The following is an 18,276-nucleotide window of genomic DNA, read 5'->3' on the forward strand; positions in this document are numbered from 1 at the left end:
TGCTTCAATCCATCATGAGCTCCTCGGAGGATGACGTGCCTCTAGCGCGCGCGAATGGTCGCGCGAAAGGTAAGCCTCTGCTCTCCCCCGGGTGATTCGGTTCGATGTACCACTCCTTCGGCTCTTATTCTCTCAGCCAAGGATTCTTTCTCTTGAACTGCCTTTTACTCCCGATTCTTCTATCTTCCCCTGCCTACAATCCCATACACGTTCTGTCATTGACCTGCCACCTTACTATCGTCGTATTCGTTCCCTGGTCTGTTTCGCGCTTAACTAACATACGATCATCCGCACTTCTAGCTACCCCAATGACCAAATCCCCGGCGACAAACGGGGATCTCGACCCGGGTGTTTCAGTTCGATTTGGTCCCGTGGAGGACAAGGACGTGAAGATGGAGGACGTGGACTCGGCGCGCAGTGCCGGTAAGCGCAAATCTCGGGGAAGCATTGACCAGAAAAAGTCATACGCCGAACCGGAGAGTAGCGATGAAGAGGACAAGCCATTGGTACGCCATACCCTGCTCTGACGAGCACGTCCGAATTGCGATATTACAGTCGCATTTGGTTTCAGCGACTGACCACTCGACAGAGCAAACGCCGACGAACATTCGTGAAGCATGAAGACCCCGAATCCGATGACGATGTTCCCCTGGCTTTAAATGGACGAAAGCTCCCCAAGGCCTCGGAAACCGCCATTGGCGATGAGTCTGACTCCGATGTTCCGATTGAGAGGAAACTCTCCGCACAGAAAAAGAAGATTGAGCAGAAGGCCGCCAAAGATGCCCGCACTGCCCGCAAGCCCGCTCCAAAGAAGGATGCCAAACCAGCTGCAGCTACAAAGAAGCAGACCAACGGTGTTAAGAAAGAAGCCGCCGATGACAAGTCTGCTATTAAGAAGGTGAAGTCTCAGTCGGCCACCCCCAAGAAGGGTAAGGCCGCCGTGAAGGCGGAGAGCGAGGATGCAGAGGAAAAGGACGAAGATGAGGAGGAAGAATACAAGTGGTGGGAGGATCCGACGAATGGTGACGGCACAAAGAAATGGACCACATTGGAGCACAGTGGTGTTGTTTTCCCGCCTCCTTACGAGCCCCTGCCGAAGAATGTCAAGTTGAAGTACAACGGAATTCCTGTAACTCTGCATCCCGATGCTGAAGAGATTGCTGGATTTTTCGGAGGCATGCTCAATTCCACCCACAACGTTGATAACCCAGTTTTTCAGAAGAACTTCTTCGGCGATTTCAAGGATATCATCAAGAAAACCGGCGGCGCCAAGGACGCTCAAGGCAATAAGGTAGATATCAAAGATTTCACAAAGTGTGACTTCAAGCCTATCTTTGAGTTCTATGATGCCCAGCGCGCGGAAAAACGGAATCAACCTGCCGCTGAAAAGAAGCGACTAAAGGCTGAGAAGGACGAGCAAGAAGCCAAATATCAATTTTGTATCTGGGATGGCCGGAAGCAGAAGGTTGGCAATTTCCGTGTCGAACCTCCATCTCTGTTCCGTGGACGAGGTGAACATCCTAAGACTGGCCATGTCAAGACTCGTGTTTTGCCGGAACAAATTACCATCAACATTGGCAAGGAAGCAACCGTTCCACCTCCTCCGGCTGGTCATAGCTGGAAAGAGGTGAAACATGACCAGGAGGGCACATGGCTTGCTATGTGGCAGGAGAACATCAACGGCAATTACAAATACGTGATGTTGGCCGCCAACTCTGATGTCAAGGGCCAAAGTGATTACAAGAAGTTCGAGAAGGCCAGGGAGCTCAAGAAGTATATCGACAAGATCCGTAAGGATTATCAGAAATCTCTGAAGCACGATCTGATGGTGGAGCGTCAGAAGGCTACCGCTGTCTACCTCATTGATCAGTTTGCCCTTCGTGCTGGAAATGAGAAAGGCGAGGATGAGGCCGAAACTGTCGGCTGTTGCTCGCTCAAATACGAGAACATCAGTTTGAAGCCTCCAAATACAGTCGTCTTTGACTTCCTGGGTAAGGACAGTATTCGCTTCTATGACGAAGTGCAAGTCGATGCACAGGTCTTCAAAAACTTGAAAATCTTTAAAAAGGCCCCCAAGAAGAATGGCGATGAAGTGTTTGATCGGTTGACTGTATGACATCATTTCTTTCTCCCAGATTATTTTCTCAGCTAATTTATGTTCAGACTTCGGCTCTCAACAAACACTTGCAAAACTACATGACCGGCCTTACTGCCAAGGTATTCCGAACTTACAATGCGTCCTTCACGATGAGCACTCTTCTCAAGGAGATGAAGGCTACTGGTACAATCGCAGAGAAGGTCAAGGCATATAACGATGCAAACCGCAAAGTAGCCATTCTTTGTAATCACAAGCGAACAGTGACTGCCGGCCACGCCAATCAAATGGAAAAGCTGGGCGAACGGGTATGTTTCGCAGATTTCGATATACCTGCTATAAAAAGCTAACAAAGCTTGTGATCACAGATTAAGGGAATGCGCTACCAGAAGTGGCGTTTTAAGCAGCAGATGCTTGACCTGGAACCTACTTTGAAGAAAAAGAAAGGCGCTTTGTTTTTTGAACGAGACGAGGACCTCACCTTGGACTGGATCAAAGAGCATCAGAACTTCCTGTTGGAGGAACAAACTCAAAAAATCAAAAAGAAGTTTGAGAAAGACAACGAGAAGCGTGTTGCTGATGGCGAAAAGGAAATGAAGACATCTGAATTGAACGAACGCCTTGATACTGTCAAAGACATGGAGAAAAAATTCAACAAGGAAAACAAGTCCGGCAAGGTTGAGGCAGAGGGCAAAGGCCCAACTGTGGAGAAGCTCGAAGCGGCCATCATAAAGCTTGATCAGCGTGTTGAGACCATGTCGGTTCAAGCCCAGGACAAGGAGGATAACAAGGAAGTTGCCCTTGGAACTTCAAAGATCGTAAGTATCATTTCTCGAGATTGACTGGCTATCACCGCTGACCCTCTTTTTTTTTCTAGAATTATATCGATCCTCGTCTTACTGTCGTATTCAGCAAGAAGTTCAATGTTCCTATTGAAAAGTTCTTCTCAAAGGCACTGCGTGAGAAGTTTGAGTGGGCTATTAAGTCTGTCGAACAGGACTGGGAGTTCTAAAAATGATCATCTATATCAAGGTGATTTAAGAGCATTACAATCTCTGGACGTTTATCTACGATCTGGTTCTTCATCCCCCCCTTTCTCCCCTTTCAGTCTAGCTTTTTTGAACCCGGGTGGTGCAAGTTCTTGTTTTGTTTTGTTTTTGACTTTCTTTTGGTTTTGGTGGTTTTATTTCCCTCTTTCATACAAGTATGCGTTTCCGGGATCGTCCAAGGCACAGAAGTTCTTTTCTCATGGGCATTGAACGTTTCAAGGTCTATCAACCCTAACACAGTATCGGAGGATTATACACAGCGCAAAACAGATCCAAGAAAGATGCATTGCATCCCTTCTTCTGCATAAAGCGGTTTCATCAGTTTCAAGCATCCAGGATGGACATCGTCGATGCATAAGACATAACCAGGAAGTTCCCCTGTATTCTATTCAGCCCGCAACCTGTTTCCATAGTTTCTTAGAAGAAAAAAAACAATTTACAGCTTGATCAGTTTAACAAAATATTCGTACATCAGCATCCAACACATTCATTAGCAAACAGCCATGCTTTATGATCCGCTACGAGTAAATGACTGGCCAATTCCAAGGTTTGAAGCAGGCCTACAAAGCTTGAACTATACAGAATTTCCGAAATATTCATGATCATTAAACAACATTCATATACAGTTGGTAAACGGTTGTTTCATAATTTGCCATCCTCGACAGCTCAGGGCTGATTGATATATTCAACACCTCCAAAAGGGTGTATCTCATACTTAAAAAAATAACTTCTGGCCAGCAGAAGTATCAGGATATTGATCCATCATGATTCAAGCACCAATCAACTACATGGTCATGGGTATTGTTGATGGTATGTTCTGCGCAAATTCGGCCTCAAGCTTCACCAAAATATCTCGGGCCATTCTGTTAACATCACCTAGGGATCTCAAAGCAAATAACAGACATCTGATACTTTCATGAGTAGGTCTGTCAGGAAAAACAAGCTGTGTAGTTGGAGCACCAAGAAACCTAGCAACTATGCATATAGCACTTGAAAGAAATATATGCATCTTGAAGAAAGCAACATGAGGCAACGTTTGCATAAGACCAATCACTTCACCTGCAGATTGATATGCGGTCTGCTTGTATGTTAAAGATATCATTTGATCATCGACTGTTTGCCAAGGTCTCTCCTCAGCCGTGTTACTAAGAAAAACACACATGCTATAGGCTAGGACCTGATTGAAAACACTCATGATATCATGTTTCAGATTCGGACCGGTTATTGCAGACTGATTCGACAGCTGCTCCTGTGGCTGTGCCTGTGTCTTGATAGCAGATTCAACAACCGCAGCTAACCATTGATGTCTAGCCCAAAAGCTCTGTGATTCTATCTCAGACCCTGGAGGTGACACGGATTGTGAAAGCCGACGGTGGGTTATGCAGCGCTCAAAAAGGCTCGCCAGCGATACACATTGAGCGAAAGGAGGCAGTGCAGCATACCGATTGGCATTGCCAGCGGTTTCAGAAAGAAATCCCATAGTAACTGGTTGTTGGCCATTTTGAAAGTCTTCTTCGGGCATTGGAAGCCGGGCATAAATCTATAACGTCTCATCAGCCGATATGTTCAATATAATTTCTAGGGAAAGGTAACCAACAATTTCTTCGTGTAGTATTGGGGGTCGGTGATTGAGCATGCTAGATAGTCGGTCAAGAACAAATGCTGTCCAAATTGTCCGCCGCATTTCCTCAGTTTCCACCCAGGCTCTTTTGGACATAACATTGGTAGTCATTGACGAAGGCCCAAAGGAACGCGTGGCCCGAAAATCATTTTTATTTGAGTCCAGCGAATTTTGCATATCGACATTGAATATGGTAGAAAGTTGCAGGAGTGTAAAAGCGCGCCCCGATGTGAGAAGAGCCTCTTGCTCCGACTTGCGTAAAAACTCACAGTGAGCTAGCAGAAGCCATGCCTGAATTAATTCATGATCTATTCGGCTATGTGGGCTTCTGGGCCTTGTTGCCCATGGAAATTCTGCAGGCTCTTGCACGTCTAATGTCTCAAGCATGATGCGAGTTCGTGCATAGAGGACATCAGCAATCTCATCAAATCCAGCTGACATGGCAGCAGCAATAGCTCGGACAGCTAAACGTAGACAAGCACGAGTGGGAGAGGTCTCTCCATTCCGAGCCCAAGAAAAATAGTGATCCTTGTGAATCATGGGAATAATAGGGTGGACACGCTCAAAGTATAATAAATCCCTGTTCAAACGCTAGGAGATTAGTTCTCGGTATATCCTTTGCTGTGTCATGAATAAAACCTGGGCCTTCTTCATACAAATCATTCAGAGTAAATTCAGATACCTCGAAGCCCTCCCTAAGAGTCATGCGGCTCAAAGATTGTTTGACTGGGGAAGTGGGCATTGAAGAAGCGGGTCGGTGACTGTACAGAGTAGTTGAACCTGATGCAAAGCTCTTATTATCCGACCACGCTCGAGGTGGATGGCCCGGTGGCATCTCCCCAAGAATCCGATCCTCTAAGTTGGACATATTCGCGGTCGAGGTGCTCGTCGAGCCATAGCTAGATCGTCGCGTGGCATCATCGTCCGTTTCCGTATAGGCTTTGTGTCCAGGCAGACCACCTGGCTGGTCTTGTTCTGGGCTCATTTCAACAGACTCGAGTACCTTAGAAGTTTCTTCGTTTCCGGATCCCTGACTAGCTAGCTGCTGTTCAATTACCGCTGCCATAAAGTATCCCAGTTAATGGATACTACGTAAATCCAAGACAAGGTCTAACTCACCCATACGAGATCTTAGTTCTTTCAACTGACCCTTCTTGGGTCCTCTAGGCGACCTCTTGTCTACATACACACATTGTCGACCTGAATCTGTGCATATACCACATTGTGGACGCACGCGATCACATCGTGCTTTGCGTCTGCGACATTCCTCGCAGGCCAGTCCTGGTTGTTGCCTGGCCATTGTGATGCTCAAACGAAAAGAGAAAGAAAAAAGAAAGGGGAATTGGGAAAAAAAAAGGGAGGGGGCTTAGCCGTTGATACTATTATTAAAGAATCATGGATTTTGCTTGTTTTATACATCGACAGCCAACCGGGAAGCACAGAACATTTGAATGATTTATAGTGTATATCCACCTGGTCATGGCTTTGGGCCAAGACGAAACTAGGGGCAGGAACCAACAGAGATCGGCAATGTCCGGGATCTCAAAATACAAGGCTTAAGGACTTGGGCCGAGGTCTCAACCCGTGTAAGTGCTTTGCCACGTTGTTGACGGCCAGATGACTACTTTTTATGACAGGTGGAACTAGAGTCAGGGGTAGGACTTGCAGATAAACCTCGAGATGAGCAGCTTGTAGCTCTAATCATTGGTTGCATGAGCAGGTAACAATGGGGATTATCAAGGCCCCCGGGGCTTTTCCGGGGCCAGGGTCAGGGCCAACACCAGAGGTGGGCTTGGGTTAAAAGGTACGGAGTACAGTGAGTGGGGAAGGCCTGATCAGTGGTGCGTTTGTGGTTTATTTAGTGCATGGGAGAATGGCGATCAGACCCAATCTTATTGATCAACGCTTCAATGCTCCGTAAAGCTTATACTGAAATCCACCGCACAAGCCACCCATAGCTCAGTTTACGATATGAAACTAGCTACTGACACGATAAAATCCTGAAACTCCCCGCATTCCACCATTCAGGTATGCAAGTTGCTGTCGTATATAACTATTTTCGGAAAGCGAGATGAAAATCGCCACCGGCCCCAACACAACAGCTGGGACCACTATCCATGAATGGCATTCAATACGGATAACACCTGCTTCTCTCTAATTTTTGAAAACCCATGTTTTCTATGGCTTTCTATCAAGAGGCTTGGAATGAGGTGAGCTATATCAAGTTTTCCATAAAAGTTGCTTCGATATTCAATGTCGAGCCCGTTTCGGGGATACCGTACTACTTGACACAAAAGAGATCTCTATACGGATAGCCACGCATTGTCCACGTTTATTCCATGCAGATCCCAGCCGCTAGGTAGCTATTCCGTCACTTTTCTAGCCCCAAAATGGGTCTACAGAGTGCCCTGCCAAGAAATCTCGTCAACAGCTCTCTATCGGGGATTTAGTGGAGTAGGTCTTGGTCAGATACCCAATACCTTGCAACACCCAAAGCACGATGATTCTCACAAATATCTTGTATAATCGCCATTGGGGCCGGGTTTTTTATTTTGCCCGTCTTCTAATAGCATGATATCATTTTCAATGGTCACAAGAGCTGCTCAAGAGAGCTCCACATGATTATTGAGCACAGTCAGAGGGACGAAACGCAAGCGAGGAGAAGGCCTGATACACAACACGTTTCATCCTGATTCTCAAGAGGCGAAACCTGGATTATCTTTTTAAGTAATTAGTAACCAACAGCGGGGTCACCTTTTTTCTCTCTGCTGCCTGAAAGCCATGTGGTCCAATCTGAGGGGAAAGAACCCCTTCCATAGTATTCAGATAAAGGCCTCCAAGGGGGCCATGCTGGATACGAGGTAAAGAAACTATAATATCTCAGCTGATTATAGTATCTGGGTGGCTATGTATTCGTATAGGGGTACAACTTGAAGGAGTCAATTGTCAATTCAGACTCGGAGCAGGCACTCCAGTTACTAATGGGAACATTGAATATTCAAAATAATCCAGAAACTTCTTGAAGGTTCCTTTTCAGCAGTATAGTTCGTTTAATAAGTAGACAGATAACTTCAGTTAGTTAATAATAGTATGTGGACGTTTGAGGTCCCTTCATCTCCAAACAATCAGTATAATACTAGTAATAGCACCTACATGATAGCATTTGATACAAAAGAACAGAAATCTTCAAACACTCTGTATAAACAATGAGTAATATCTGAGTTTCCAATCAATTAAATGTGTTCATTCTTCGATTCGGACAGCTTGCTGCTTCAACATTCTGTTCATGACGTCCATTCACCAGGAGCCACACTCACTTGGCAGGTGCTAACCATCAACAACACCCTCCATTCACCACTCAACTGAAACATCTCTCTCCACAAAACTCGCCCATGACTCCTTTGTTCATTAATCACAAAGGCATTCAATTCGAATTGACCTGAAATGGACTACACAAACCTTCTCCTCCCTGCCGGGGGTGCCTTCCCAGTCGAACAGTACTTAATTGTAAGTCTCATCTCACCCATTGCCTTCCTCACTTTACTGACCATTGAACAGCGCCATTGGGATTACTCGTTGATGATGACTGTGGGTGCTCAGCGCCTCGCGCTGATAGACGAGTTCTGTTCACTCGAAATAATCCCCAGGTACTATTATGAGGATCCGATAGAACCAACCGGTTTTCGTGTTCCAACACAACTTGAGATCGAGCTTATTCTCCGTCCCTTGCGTTCTGATGACATGCGGAAACTGGCCTGGATTATCCAACAGCGGCATGATCTCTTTCCTATCCTCATCCGAGATTACTACGATACGTCCAATAGTGATCATGAAAGATTGATGGCGTACTGGATGCGAGCTGCTGACGAAGGCAACCAGATCCTTTTGGCTGTTATCAATGATGAAAGGCCTTTCTCCTTTGCTCCACCCTACGACGATGACCCTTACCGTTGGACATCAATCGTTTACGTTCTACCTGAGGTTATCGGACCAATTCTTGTCCGTTTGCCGGACGAGGATACTATTCGCTGGACGGATCTTCCACCGTGGTGTTTGTATCAACGACAGGTTTTCAGACGGCGTCTTTATCTGCAAAAAAAACTCAAGCCGGAAGAATGGATGCAGGACCCGGACCGCATGATTGAATCTTGCGGCTCTTGTCTTCACTGCTGCATATGTGCAGTCATCGTGATTCTCGTGGATAGGATCGCATTCGAAACAGGACTTCCGCTATTGATCTTCGTCGACTATAATGCGAATACCATTCGCAGTATACGGTTCAACTTGAACAGGGACACAATTAGGGATATTATCAATGACCGGACTAACGCTTCCGAGACTCCTTGGATGTGGCAGCAGAGCGAAGTTGGGGACAACTATAGGGCTACGGGAAACCTAGCTCAGCGCCTGTATCAATTGACGGATGCGGATTTCGCAGATCCTTAATGACGACTTAACGCATGCCAAGGCTCTTGGTCCAAGCCGGTGTTTTCAGATTCGAGTTTTATTTCACTTGGCACCAGTTTACTATTCTGATACCCCAAATTCACAACCGAGAAAAGCGAAGCAAAGAAATATCAATACTTCTTACTGCAAGTCCCGAACGACGAAGCCTTCCCAAAATGCCGTAGTCGAGCTTCCCGCGGTCTGCGCGTTCACGCATATTAGTGGAGCTGCTCCATGTACAAGCATTTTAAGGGTCATATATTCCAAGGTTCAAGGTCTGAGCATAAGTAAGTAGGTTCTAAATCCATTGAACGGCTATACACTCTTAAATCTTTTATTTTTTATTGATCTTAATAAACAGATCTATAGGCTTTAGAATCAGGAATCAACCAAAACAATCTGATTCCAAGAAACTTTCAGCTGGATGACTGTGTTGTCGATCATCGGCTCAAAATTGTATCAAAACCATCACCGTCAGCAAACTGGAGAGAACGGGGATCTCCATGTTAGTTTATTCTACAAGAATAATTTCTGAATGAAGATATTCTGTATTCTTATGAAAAGTCATGCATACTGACGTCATATCAACACACCGTGGATCTGCTAGCATCAACTGATTCGGTAATGAAGCATCCGAAAGACAGCATACTCATACATAGCAATAATAATATACAATAACACTTCTATGGGTTTTTAGTGAGCCTGTTTTAAACGACTCATTATACATGGGCAATCACCTGGGCATTGATGCTCCCAGTGACTTTCCACAAATCGTAGGCTTCTATACACAGAGTGGATCTAATATGACCACATTGAATAAATCTTCCACAGCCTTTGCTGCAACACAAGCTTGAGTACCGTCAGATCATCGATTGAAAACAAGGTTCCGACCAATAGCACTCCTCCTGCTCAAATTATTGGCTAGTTAATTCAATGCGAGTCGGCAAAATCGGCAAAGTCGGTAGTAGATTGTATTCCAGTTTACGACCCCAGTCGAGTGCTTTGTACCTGGATTCCCTACCCTAAAATCTGCAAACTTGATCTTCTTGTGGATCTACTGACTTCATAGCTCGTTCAAGTGAATTATTCTGTGCCGTACTACTGTACATTATTGTCTCCGTATATCGGAATTTCTGACATGCAGAACGTAGCTGCATTCAACCACATCTATAAATACAAGCTTTTCCCATTCCAGAGAAAACCTTGGAAGGTGTATTTCATATTCTAGATCATTTGCTCTTGCGAACTTTGAAGATTCCCAGATCCGAGGCCCATACTTAACAATGCTCAACTTCATGTTATGGCTAGCAGCAATGGGCTATATCCCCATTGCCTCAGCGTCACCGCTAAGCGCATCTATCCCCCCAGCACCACCAACAGAAACCCATCCAAACTCTCAACCACATACTCCCTTCACAGGAACTCCCACAACAACCGGAGCTCTAACAGAATCATCAATCGGTACCGGAATAGCCGAAGCATCCAGCATTTCCCCAGCTGAAACAACCTACGCAAGCAACGGAAAACTCCAAAACGCCGAACCAGCCCCCTACGTCCCAGCAGGAGGCGTAGGCACCAGTGGCTCAATCCCAGTATACAACGCAAAGAGCGATTTCGACTATGAGTCCCTAGTACGTTCAAGTTTGAAACCAACATCAAATAATAATCATAACCAGGCACCATCCTAACATTTCTCAGGCCCTAGCCCTCTACCAAGAATGGATCGAACTCGATCTATTCCAAGACGGACTCCGTCGTTTCTCCATCAAGGACTTCGAAGAAGCAGGTCTCAACAGCGCCGATCTCGATCTAATCTCCTTCATGGCCCAACAAGAAGTCGGACACGCAACACTAATCAGCAACATACTCGGCTCTTCAGCCCCAAAGCAATGCCAATACAACTACCCCTACACAAATGTCCAAGAATATCTAGACTTCTGCCAGAAACTGACTCGATTCGGAGAATCAGGCGTCTATGGATTCCTGGCACATCTCGACTCCCGAGAAGCCGCAACGCTTCTAACACAATCGATCACTACAGAGGCGCGACAACAAATGATCTTCCGGCAGTTTGAAGGACTCTTCCCCATGCCAGTGTGGTTTGAGGTTGGAATTCCCCAATCCTGGGCCTGGACACTTCTAGCACCATATATTGCTTCGTGTCCTGCGAACCAGACGCGACTTGTCTGGGAGAACTTCCCAGCGCTACGGATTTTGAATCAGCCTACGTTGTCTGATGCGGGCAAGCGGAACAACGGGACAGTATTCAACAATACTCTGGATGCTGGATTGAATGTTGCCAGGGCTTCTAGTAAGGAGAACCCGAATTCGAAGAATGATATTTCCGCCGGAGCTAGCGTTACGCCGGACAGGTATTCGCCTCTTTCATTCCCTGGGAGACGAGTCGATTTACAGTGGGAGGAGCCGGGGCGACCTGTTGGTCCTAATGATAGTTACGTTACGACGAGTCAGGCCGGTGAGGCGAAATACGTTGCTTGGGCTTCACAGTTGAATATTACGTATACGCCTCTGCTTGGTGTTGATGGTCATCGTGGGTATACTATACAGCCTGATATGGAGACTTATGAGGGGGATCCTGCTGTTAATGGTACCATGTTCATTGCTATTACTGACTCTGATTTATTCCTTACTCCGTTCAATCTGAGTATGATCAACACCCATGTCGTCGCTGGGCCTGCGCTCTACCAGGCTGATTAACTTCGGTTCAATGCCCAGGGCTCCACTGAGTACTCAGTGGATGGGCCAGGGGATGTCAAACAGCTTGTATTCGCTATCGTGCATGGCAGTTTCGAGTCTCCCTAGGATCGAAATGAATCTAGAATATCATATGCATCTTTAAATGATTTATTCAAGTCTAAAATACATACAAGTCCAACAAAGGACGTGCTAGCATAAGCCGATGCCATTTCAAAGAAAGGGGACGGCTGAGAGAGGAAGGTAAATAAAAGAAGAAAAAGAATTGTAAAGGCTCAAAATGCAAGATGCAGTTGATGAAAACGAAGGAAAAAGAAGGTATATATGCATGAAGGAAAAAGAAAAAATTGGGAGAATGATCAAATGAAAACCCGAGCCAGAGGATTATTACAGTACAGAAGCGAATCCAGCATGCTGGACTAGACTGCCAGACCCCAAGAGAGATGCCGAGATAGTAGAGAGAGAGAGAGAGAGGGAGAAGTGGAAGTTGATCAGGAGTGTATAGAGGGAGAAGAAACTTGAGAAATCATCATGGGGTCGTCCGGGGGATATTTTGCGAGGCAGCGGTCATGCTTTCTGACGAGGCCAAATATGATGCAGATGGAGAACAATGAGTTGCTCACTCGATCATTAGAAGAGAAGAGATGAAAATGAGTTTTGAGAGTAAAAAACTAACTCCCCTGGTAATGCAGGTGTATGCTTCTGGAGAAATTTATGGCCACCAGCCCATCCGCTTGTAGCTTTCTACCATCTCGCGGATACTGCTGGCATCAAACTTCTCATGTTTGGGCTTCCATCCTGTTGTCTTCTCAAAGAACGAACCATCGATTGACATATCCTGGTCCTTGAGAACGTCGCGCTCGAGGAAAGGACCGATCGGGCCGGGGCGCGAGACATTGCTCTTCTCAATGAGATCGGCCCACTCTTGCAGACTGACTTCGTTCATGTCCTCGACAACATCATCAAGGTTCATCTTAGCCAGCTGTGAAACGAGCGAACCAGTGAAAGTTACCTTGAGGCCGAACACCTCAGCCAGGGCATTAGCCACATGCTGTTGTTGTGTGTCATTGTGGTCGACCACGTTGAAAGCAATGATCGCCTTTGAACCCTTGAACGTCTCTGGCGCTTTCGAGTCGGGCGAGTCAAGCTTGCCAACAGATGCACGCCATTCAGCCGCGCGCCACAGGGCGCTCGCAGCATCCTTCACGTGCAAGGTGTTGACCTTCACATCCTTTGAGTAAAGCAGCTCCAGATCCTGTCCCAATTCCAAGTGTACACGGGCTAAACAGATGGCCATGGCGAAATAACCGGGGTTGTATTCGCCGTAGACGTGGGGCAAGCGCAAAGCACAGTACTGCAGATCAGGGATCTTCAACAGCTCATCGGCGGCCTTCAACTTCCACTTGGCGAGTTTATGCCATGGTTGCAGCTTGTCGGACTCCTTACGTGGAGAAGATCCGCTCTTGTAGACATGCGCGGTAGAGGTCTCGATGAATGCGGGGATACCACGACGGGCACATTCCTTGCCGAGGGTAACACTGAGGCCACAGCTGCGTACCTCGTAGACGTCGTCGGGTTGCGAATGGCGGGTCTCTCCGCCACAGTTAATGACATAGTCGAATTCTTCGCCATTGGCTCGATCGAAAACGCGGGATAGATGTTCTGTTTAAAGAGGATGAAAATTAGGACCTGATTTTCTTGCTGAATTGCTGAAGGGAAGTAAAGACGAAAAGAATAGATATATAAATATTTCATTCGGGGCGCCACTTACGTTCACGACTAGCATCGGCCTGAACAAACTTGTCTTTAGAGCAAGCTTCCTCGAACTCGGGGGCTAACCAGGCTAATTGCGGAAGGACTTTATCGACCAAGCGAACTTCGGAAGCAAGGTTATTCTCATGAATATAGAGCGCCAGGTGACGACCGATGAAGCCTAGAGAAGAAAAAAAGTTCAGTTAGCGCAGGTCAAACATTGGACCCTAGATATTTCCCCATACCGAGACCACCGATAATCAGAACCGCAGGCTTTTTGTCCATTATGAGGGGATATCGAACAAACGATCAAGATTGAAACGGCAAAAAAAATTCACCCTAAGAAATCTCGAACGAGAGGGGAAGAGAAGATAAAGGAGGGGAGAGAGGGGGAGGAGGAGGAGGAGAGGAGGGAAAGGGAGGGAAGTTATTGACGCAGCCAAAGTTCCACTATTGCCTTCCCCACTTCTGCACTAATGCGTCGCTAGAAAATTCGCGAAGATCGCATTCTCCTGATTCTTGTCTAACGCCGTTGATCTCTAGTTTCTGAAGTGGAGTTGCAATTAAAAAAAAAAAAGAAACTAAAAATTGTAAATTAAAAATATTTCCATTAATAATCGTATCATCTTACAGATCACACAGTAGATTATCGCATTGACGTCGGAGCATTTAGAACGCGGACTTGCGCCCTCCAGCACCGTGAACCATGGTTAATGACTGACTAGTAAGAGGATCGCCCCGAGGGACCCAAAGTAAATCGATCTGGGGTTTTTCTATTGCCATTGATACGCTGCAGTGGATAACTAGTGTACAAGACTTAGTGGAGATACTGGGGATGCTTCTCAAAAAACAGAAGAAAAAAATACTTCCTTACGCCCGAACATTCTTCGCTTCAAAGTTCAACATGACTTCGACCTCAAATCCAAACATCTGTAACTTGCCCTGTTCCTGGGCAGTCCATGCACAGCTCAGTCGGGCCATCAAAGCCTCAAGATCATCCGTGTCCGGCCGAAGAACAAACGGCGTCTTAGAGGATGACCACGGCAAGGTGATCACCGCATTAGGCTGCATGTCATGAAATTGTTCCTCGGAATCATTCACAGATAAGCCACGAGGCAAGCATTTAGCCACAAGTTGATTAATGAAATCGGTCGAGGATTTGAAGGTGCTAAATGGCACACATACGGGAGTCAGCAAGCTGCTGATGTTGCTTTTAACCAGGAAGTAGGTCGCGAGTTGACTGCCGCGAAGGGTTCCATTTTGACCATCAGGGACTATAGAACGAGATTAGTATTAATCAATAGGCCTTTCCTCTATCCCAAGTATGCTCGGCAGCAACCTACTTGGTTGAGCGGTTGAATCTGTAGGACTGTCTGTCCTATCTATTGCTTCTTGATCCGCACCATTGGTACCGGGTCCAATGATACCACTTGGGCCTGTCTGGGCCTTCTTAACTGCTTTACCCTTCTTCAATACAGCAGACTTGTTATTATTGCTCGTTTCAGCTGGAGGAGCCGTGGCGGAGCCGCCCAGTTCGGCCGGGCGAATTGTAGCCGACGAGGGCTGTGCCTGCAATAAGAAATCGGATCGTCAATGACAAAAGTAAGAATGAGAGACTTTCAAAACCACTCACATCTCGTACACCATCACTAGCTCGGCGAGTCTTAGCCGTCTGAATCTTAGCCGTCTTCAACATCAAAATGTCGAGCGCTGCAGCAAGACTGTTGATTGTCAGTATCCTGGATATCTGCACTAATTTCCATAAGCAAAGAACACAAAGAGTAGAAACAACTCACGCTTCCCCATTATCGGGATAACTGCAGGTCTTTTCATTCTCAACTCCCTCCGTAACCAAATATTCCCTCCGATTCTCATAGCTTCCCCAATATTGATGACCGTATTTTTCAAGAAACTTTTTGGCGCAGATTCGCCGTTGCTTGTCATTATGGCGGACAACTTGCCAGGTAGAATTATCTTCCACCTCTTTCTTCACTCGTTCCCTAAATGTATTCCAGTAGTCATTTTTCAAGTCGAAAAACCGTCGAAACTCATCCAGCTGGCTTGAAACACTAAGTGCACCGCTAGTGATGCAATCCATCAAGACGTCTGATTTGGTGTCACTTTCCCTTTCTTCTTCGTTGACATCGTCAGCATCCCCACTTGCACGATTATTGCATCCAAGCGTTCCAGCCATGATCTAAAAGAGTTCCTTCAGAGCCAAGGCCATACAATTGTGAGGCTTAAAAGTGGTTGACGACAAGGTCCAGAGTATTGTCGTGGCCAGAGATCGCAGAGGGAGGGAGGATAAAGAAAGAGAAAAAAGGTAAGAGATAAAGAAAACGAGAAAGAAACCGAAGACGATAAAGATAGTAGGAATGAATAGTCGAAGAGGTGGATGAAGTCGAGGGGGTTGGAGAGGCTGAAAAGTGAGAGTGAGGGAGGGTCAAAGTAAGATAGTGAAATGAAAAATGCACAAGAGAACCATGACGAATAACAATGTAGCAACAAGAACACTGGGAGCAAGTTTTAAGAGTAGACGAAGATCCCAAAAGGTAGTAAACTAGAAAACTGGGGTCGTCTGCATGTGCTGTGGAAGTAATATGTGGGAATTTCGCACCTTCGAAGGGCGCGTTACTTAGGGTTTACATCTTATATGACCGTTTTCATGAGGCCACAATAAACCAGTATTGATATGGATAGCTTGATAGAGATGATTTGCTATATTTTACATTATCATTCTACTTTGGAAGTCATACAGGAAACATCTTCAGTACAAAAGGTAGAAAGGGAAATAGAAGGCACCTGATAGAACCTGTAGTAAAACGTGGTTTACTATATTATGCCATCATAAAGGTATGTTCATGATATTGTGAGTATGAAATTCCATCAATGAAGAAGCATTAACTAGCTACAATCATTACTCAGCGCCGAGGTATCGCAGAGAATTCTTCAGTTCCTTAATCGCCGTGTTGACATCGTCGAACGTCAGTGCAGAGACAGCCCAGCGAGCATGCTTCTGAGCAAGGGTAATAGAATTATCATCGACTGTTTGTGAAGGCGGACCCGAAGCGACCGGCACTGGGACCACAGGGGCAGGAGTGAATGAAGGCAGAACAGAATGCGAAGCTGCTGGTGCAGGAATATGAGCACTAGCGCTCGAGGGGTCGTAAAATGAGGCTGGGTCTGGTGCGACACCAGGCAGGCTCGAGGATGGGGGAGGGAAAGATTGAAAGGCATTGGTTGAGGGGGCGATGTGGTTGCTGCTGGACCCAGGCGTATCTGGCAGCTGTGGGATAGAGGCCGAGTTCCCAATAGTACATGGGGTAGAAGGAAGCTCCAGGCCTCCAGAGTAGGTATTATCGATATCCATACTTTGCGGTGGTGAGCCAGGCGCATTGCGCGGAACAGATGGAATGTCTGGTGTTGAAGCTGTGGCTGGTGGTAGCGATGATGTCCGGGATGGGTGCAGAGATTCATCTAACGACGATTGATGGGCCATCTGTCGTCCAAGACGATCGGCCTCGTCGGGGATTTCCTCCACAGATACCTGTCGTGGTTTGGAAGCCTGCTCTGCCACGGACTTGTCGAAGGCCTGCACATCTGAACTCTCGATTTGAGCTACGTCTTCTTCTTCCTCTTCTTCCTTTTGTACTGGATTAGTGGCATTGGGATCTTCTCCCGCTTTAATGGCTTTTGCGATTCGAATTGCATGGTATTTGGCGAACTTGATGCGCCCTGCAATTTCAGCTTCCAGATCACCCCAGTTCTGACATAGTTCGAGGAAAGTTGCCGCCGCTTGGAATGTATCGCCTGTTTGTCTGAAGGAGAGAAAGGATATCAGTTTCATATCTTAGAGCCGCTTATCGTTGACATGGGTGCTCACTTGGTGACCTTGTTAGCAGTCATAGCTGCCTCGGCGCGGTTGAAGACCTCCAATCCAAATTGCTCCACATATGCATTCGCTGCAATACTATCTGTCACGGTCTCATTTTCTGGGTTTTCTACTTTAAACTATTTCCATTTTCCAATGTTAACACCTTCGAAACGTGGGTGGGGTTTTCCAAGGAGCGGGGGGGTAGGGACGGAAGTGGACGTAGGACGTGAAGTGTTGAACGCACTTGTTCGAGCTTGTCGACCAGATCAGTGGTATACAATTTGACTTCATCGTCGGAGGTGTGTAATCCTCTTTCGATTATTTGGTTCACGATGTAAAAGTTGCCTGTATTGCCCATTGCGATTAGCTTAACATCGTCGCGGGGGAGTTCCTTGGCAAGACTGACACCAATAGGCAACGACCGGCTTAGCCTTCTCGACCTGCGTCGCACGCAGAGCGAATCGTCCAATATCGGCTGACCGGAGACTTGCAGGGATACTGCTAGCCATTGTGAGGTTGTTTTTTCAGGGGAGGAGGAAGTGGAAAGTGGGGAAGAGCAGCCTAAGCTCAGATGACGTTTGGATCTTGAAATAATGCCACCGCCCGTGCGGAGATACTGGATCTACTATGTACAACATACTGGGGATCTACATAATGGATATGGTGAACATAAATCATAACCATTTGGAAATAGAAAGGCTGCTCCATTAATAAAATTGCCTGA

General features: G+C 46.4%; 7 protein-coding genes across 7 annotated transcripts; 3 read left to right on the top strand and 4 right to left on the bottom strand.

Moving 5' to 3' along the window:
* Nucleotides 1-14: 14 nt before the first annotated feature.
* On the top strand, nt 15-3,107 carry N7478_003979 (DNA topoisomerase 1; the record flags this gene model as incomplete). The annotated part of the gene is made up of 6 exons (XM_056920193.1): nt 15-69; nt 301-506; nt 590-2,110; nt 2,164-2,403; nt 2,464-2,913; nt 2,973-3,107. The coding sequence occupies 6 exons, from the start codon at nt 15-17 to the stop codon at nt 3,105-3,107; spliced, it is 2,607 nt and encodes an 868-aa protein (XP_056778230.1).
* A 1,577-nt stretch (nt 3,108-4,684) lies between these two features.
* N7478_003980 (uncharacterized protein) lies at nt 4,685-6,065 on the bottom strand (the record flags this gene model as incomplete). Its single annotated transcript, XM_056920194.1, has 3 exons — nt 4,685-5,356; nt 5,448-5,824; nt 5,885-6,065. The coding sequence occupies 3 exons, from the start codon at nt 6,063-6,065 to the stop codon at nt 4,685-4,687; spliced, it is 1,230 nt and encodes a 409-aa protein (XP_056778231.1).
* Nucleotides 6,066-8,209: 2,144 nt separating this feature from the next.
* On the top strand, nt 8,210-9,211 carry N7478_003981 (uncharacterized protein; the record flags this gene model as incomplete). Its single annotated transcript, XM_056920195.1, has 2 exons — nt 8,210-8,272; nt 8,324-9,211. The coding sequence occupies 2 exons, from the start codon at nt 8,210-8,212 to the stop codon at nt 9,209-9,211; spliced, it is 951 nt and encodes a 316-aa protein (XP_056778232.1).
* Nucleotides 9,212-10,494: 1,283 nt separating this feature from the next.
* N7478_003982 (ferritin-like domain-containing protein) lies at nt 10,495-11,929 on the top strand (the record flags this gene model as incomplete). Its single annotated transcript, XM_056920196.1, has 2 exons — nt 10,495-10,842; nt 10,910-11,929. The coding sequence occupies 2 exons, from the start codon at nt 10,495-10,497 to the stop codon at nt 11,927-11,929; spliced, it is 1,368 nt and encodes a 455-aa protein (XP_056778233.1).
* Nucleotides 11,930-12,638: 709 nt separating this feature from the next.
* N7478_003983 (NAD-dependent epimerase/dehydratase family protein) lies at nt 12,639-13,963 on the bottom strand (the record flags this gene model as incomplete). The annotated part of the gene is made up of 3 exons (XM_056920197.1): nt 12,639-13,588; nt 13,698-13,859; nt 13,924-13,963. 3 exons carry the CDS (start codon nt 13,961-13,963, stop codon nt 12,639-12,641), a joined length of 1,152 nt encoding a protein of 383 aa, XP_056778234.1.
* A 585-nt stretch (nt 13,964-14,548) lies between these two features.
* Nucleotides 14,549-15,872, bottom strand: N7478_003984 (uncharacterized protein; the record flags this gene model as incomplete). Its single annotated transcript, XM_056920198.1, has 4 exons — nt 14,549-14,952; nt 15,022-15,247; nt 15,312-15,399; nt 15,475-15,872. The coding sequence occupies 4 exons, from the start codon at nt 15,870-15,872 to the stop codon at nt 14,549-14,551; spliced, it is 1,116 nt and encodes a 371-aa protein (XP_056778235.1).
* A 723-nt stretch (nt 15,873-16,595) lies between these two features.
* Nucleotides 16,596-18,061, bottom strand: N7478_003985 (uncharacterized protein; the record flags this gene model as incomplete). The annotated part of the gene is made up of 4 exons (XM_056920199.1): nt 16,596-17,496; nt 17,562-17,689; nt 17,797-17,897; nt 17,959-18,061. The coding sequence occupies 4 exons, from the start codon at nt 18,059-18,061 to the stop codon at nt 16,596-16,598; spliced, it is 1,233 nt and encodes a 410-aa protein (XP_056778236.1).
* Nucleotides 18,062-18,276: the final 215 nt, after the last annotated feature.

Source organism: Penicillium angulare, assembly GCF_028827245.1.
Source record: "Penicillium angulare strain IBT 27051 chromosome Unknown utg000004l_segment0_segment0, whole genome shotgun sequence".
Taxonomy (NCBI): Eukaryota; Fungi; Ascomycota; class Eurotiomycetes; order Eurotiales; family Aspergillaceae; genus Penicillium; species Penicillium angulare.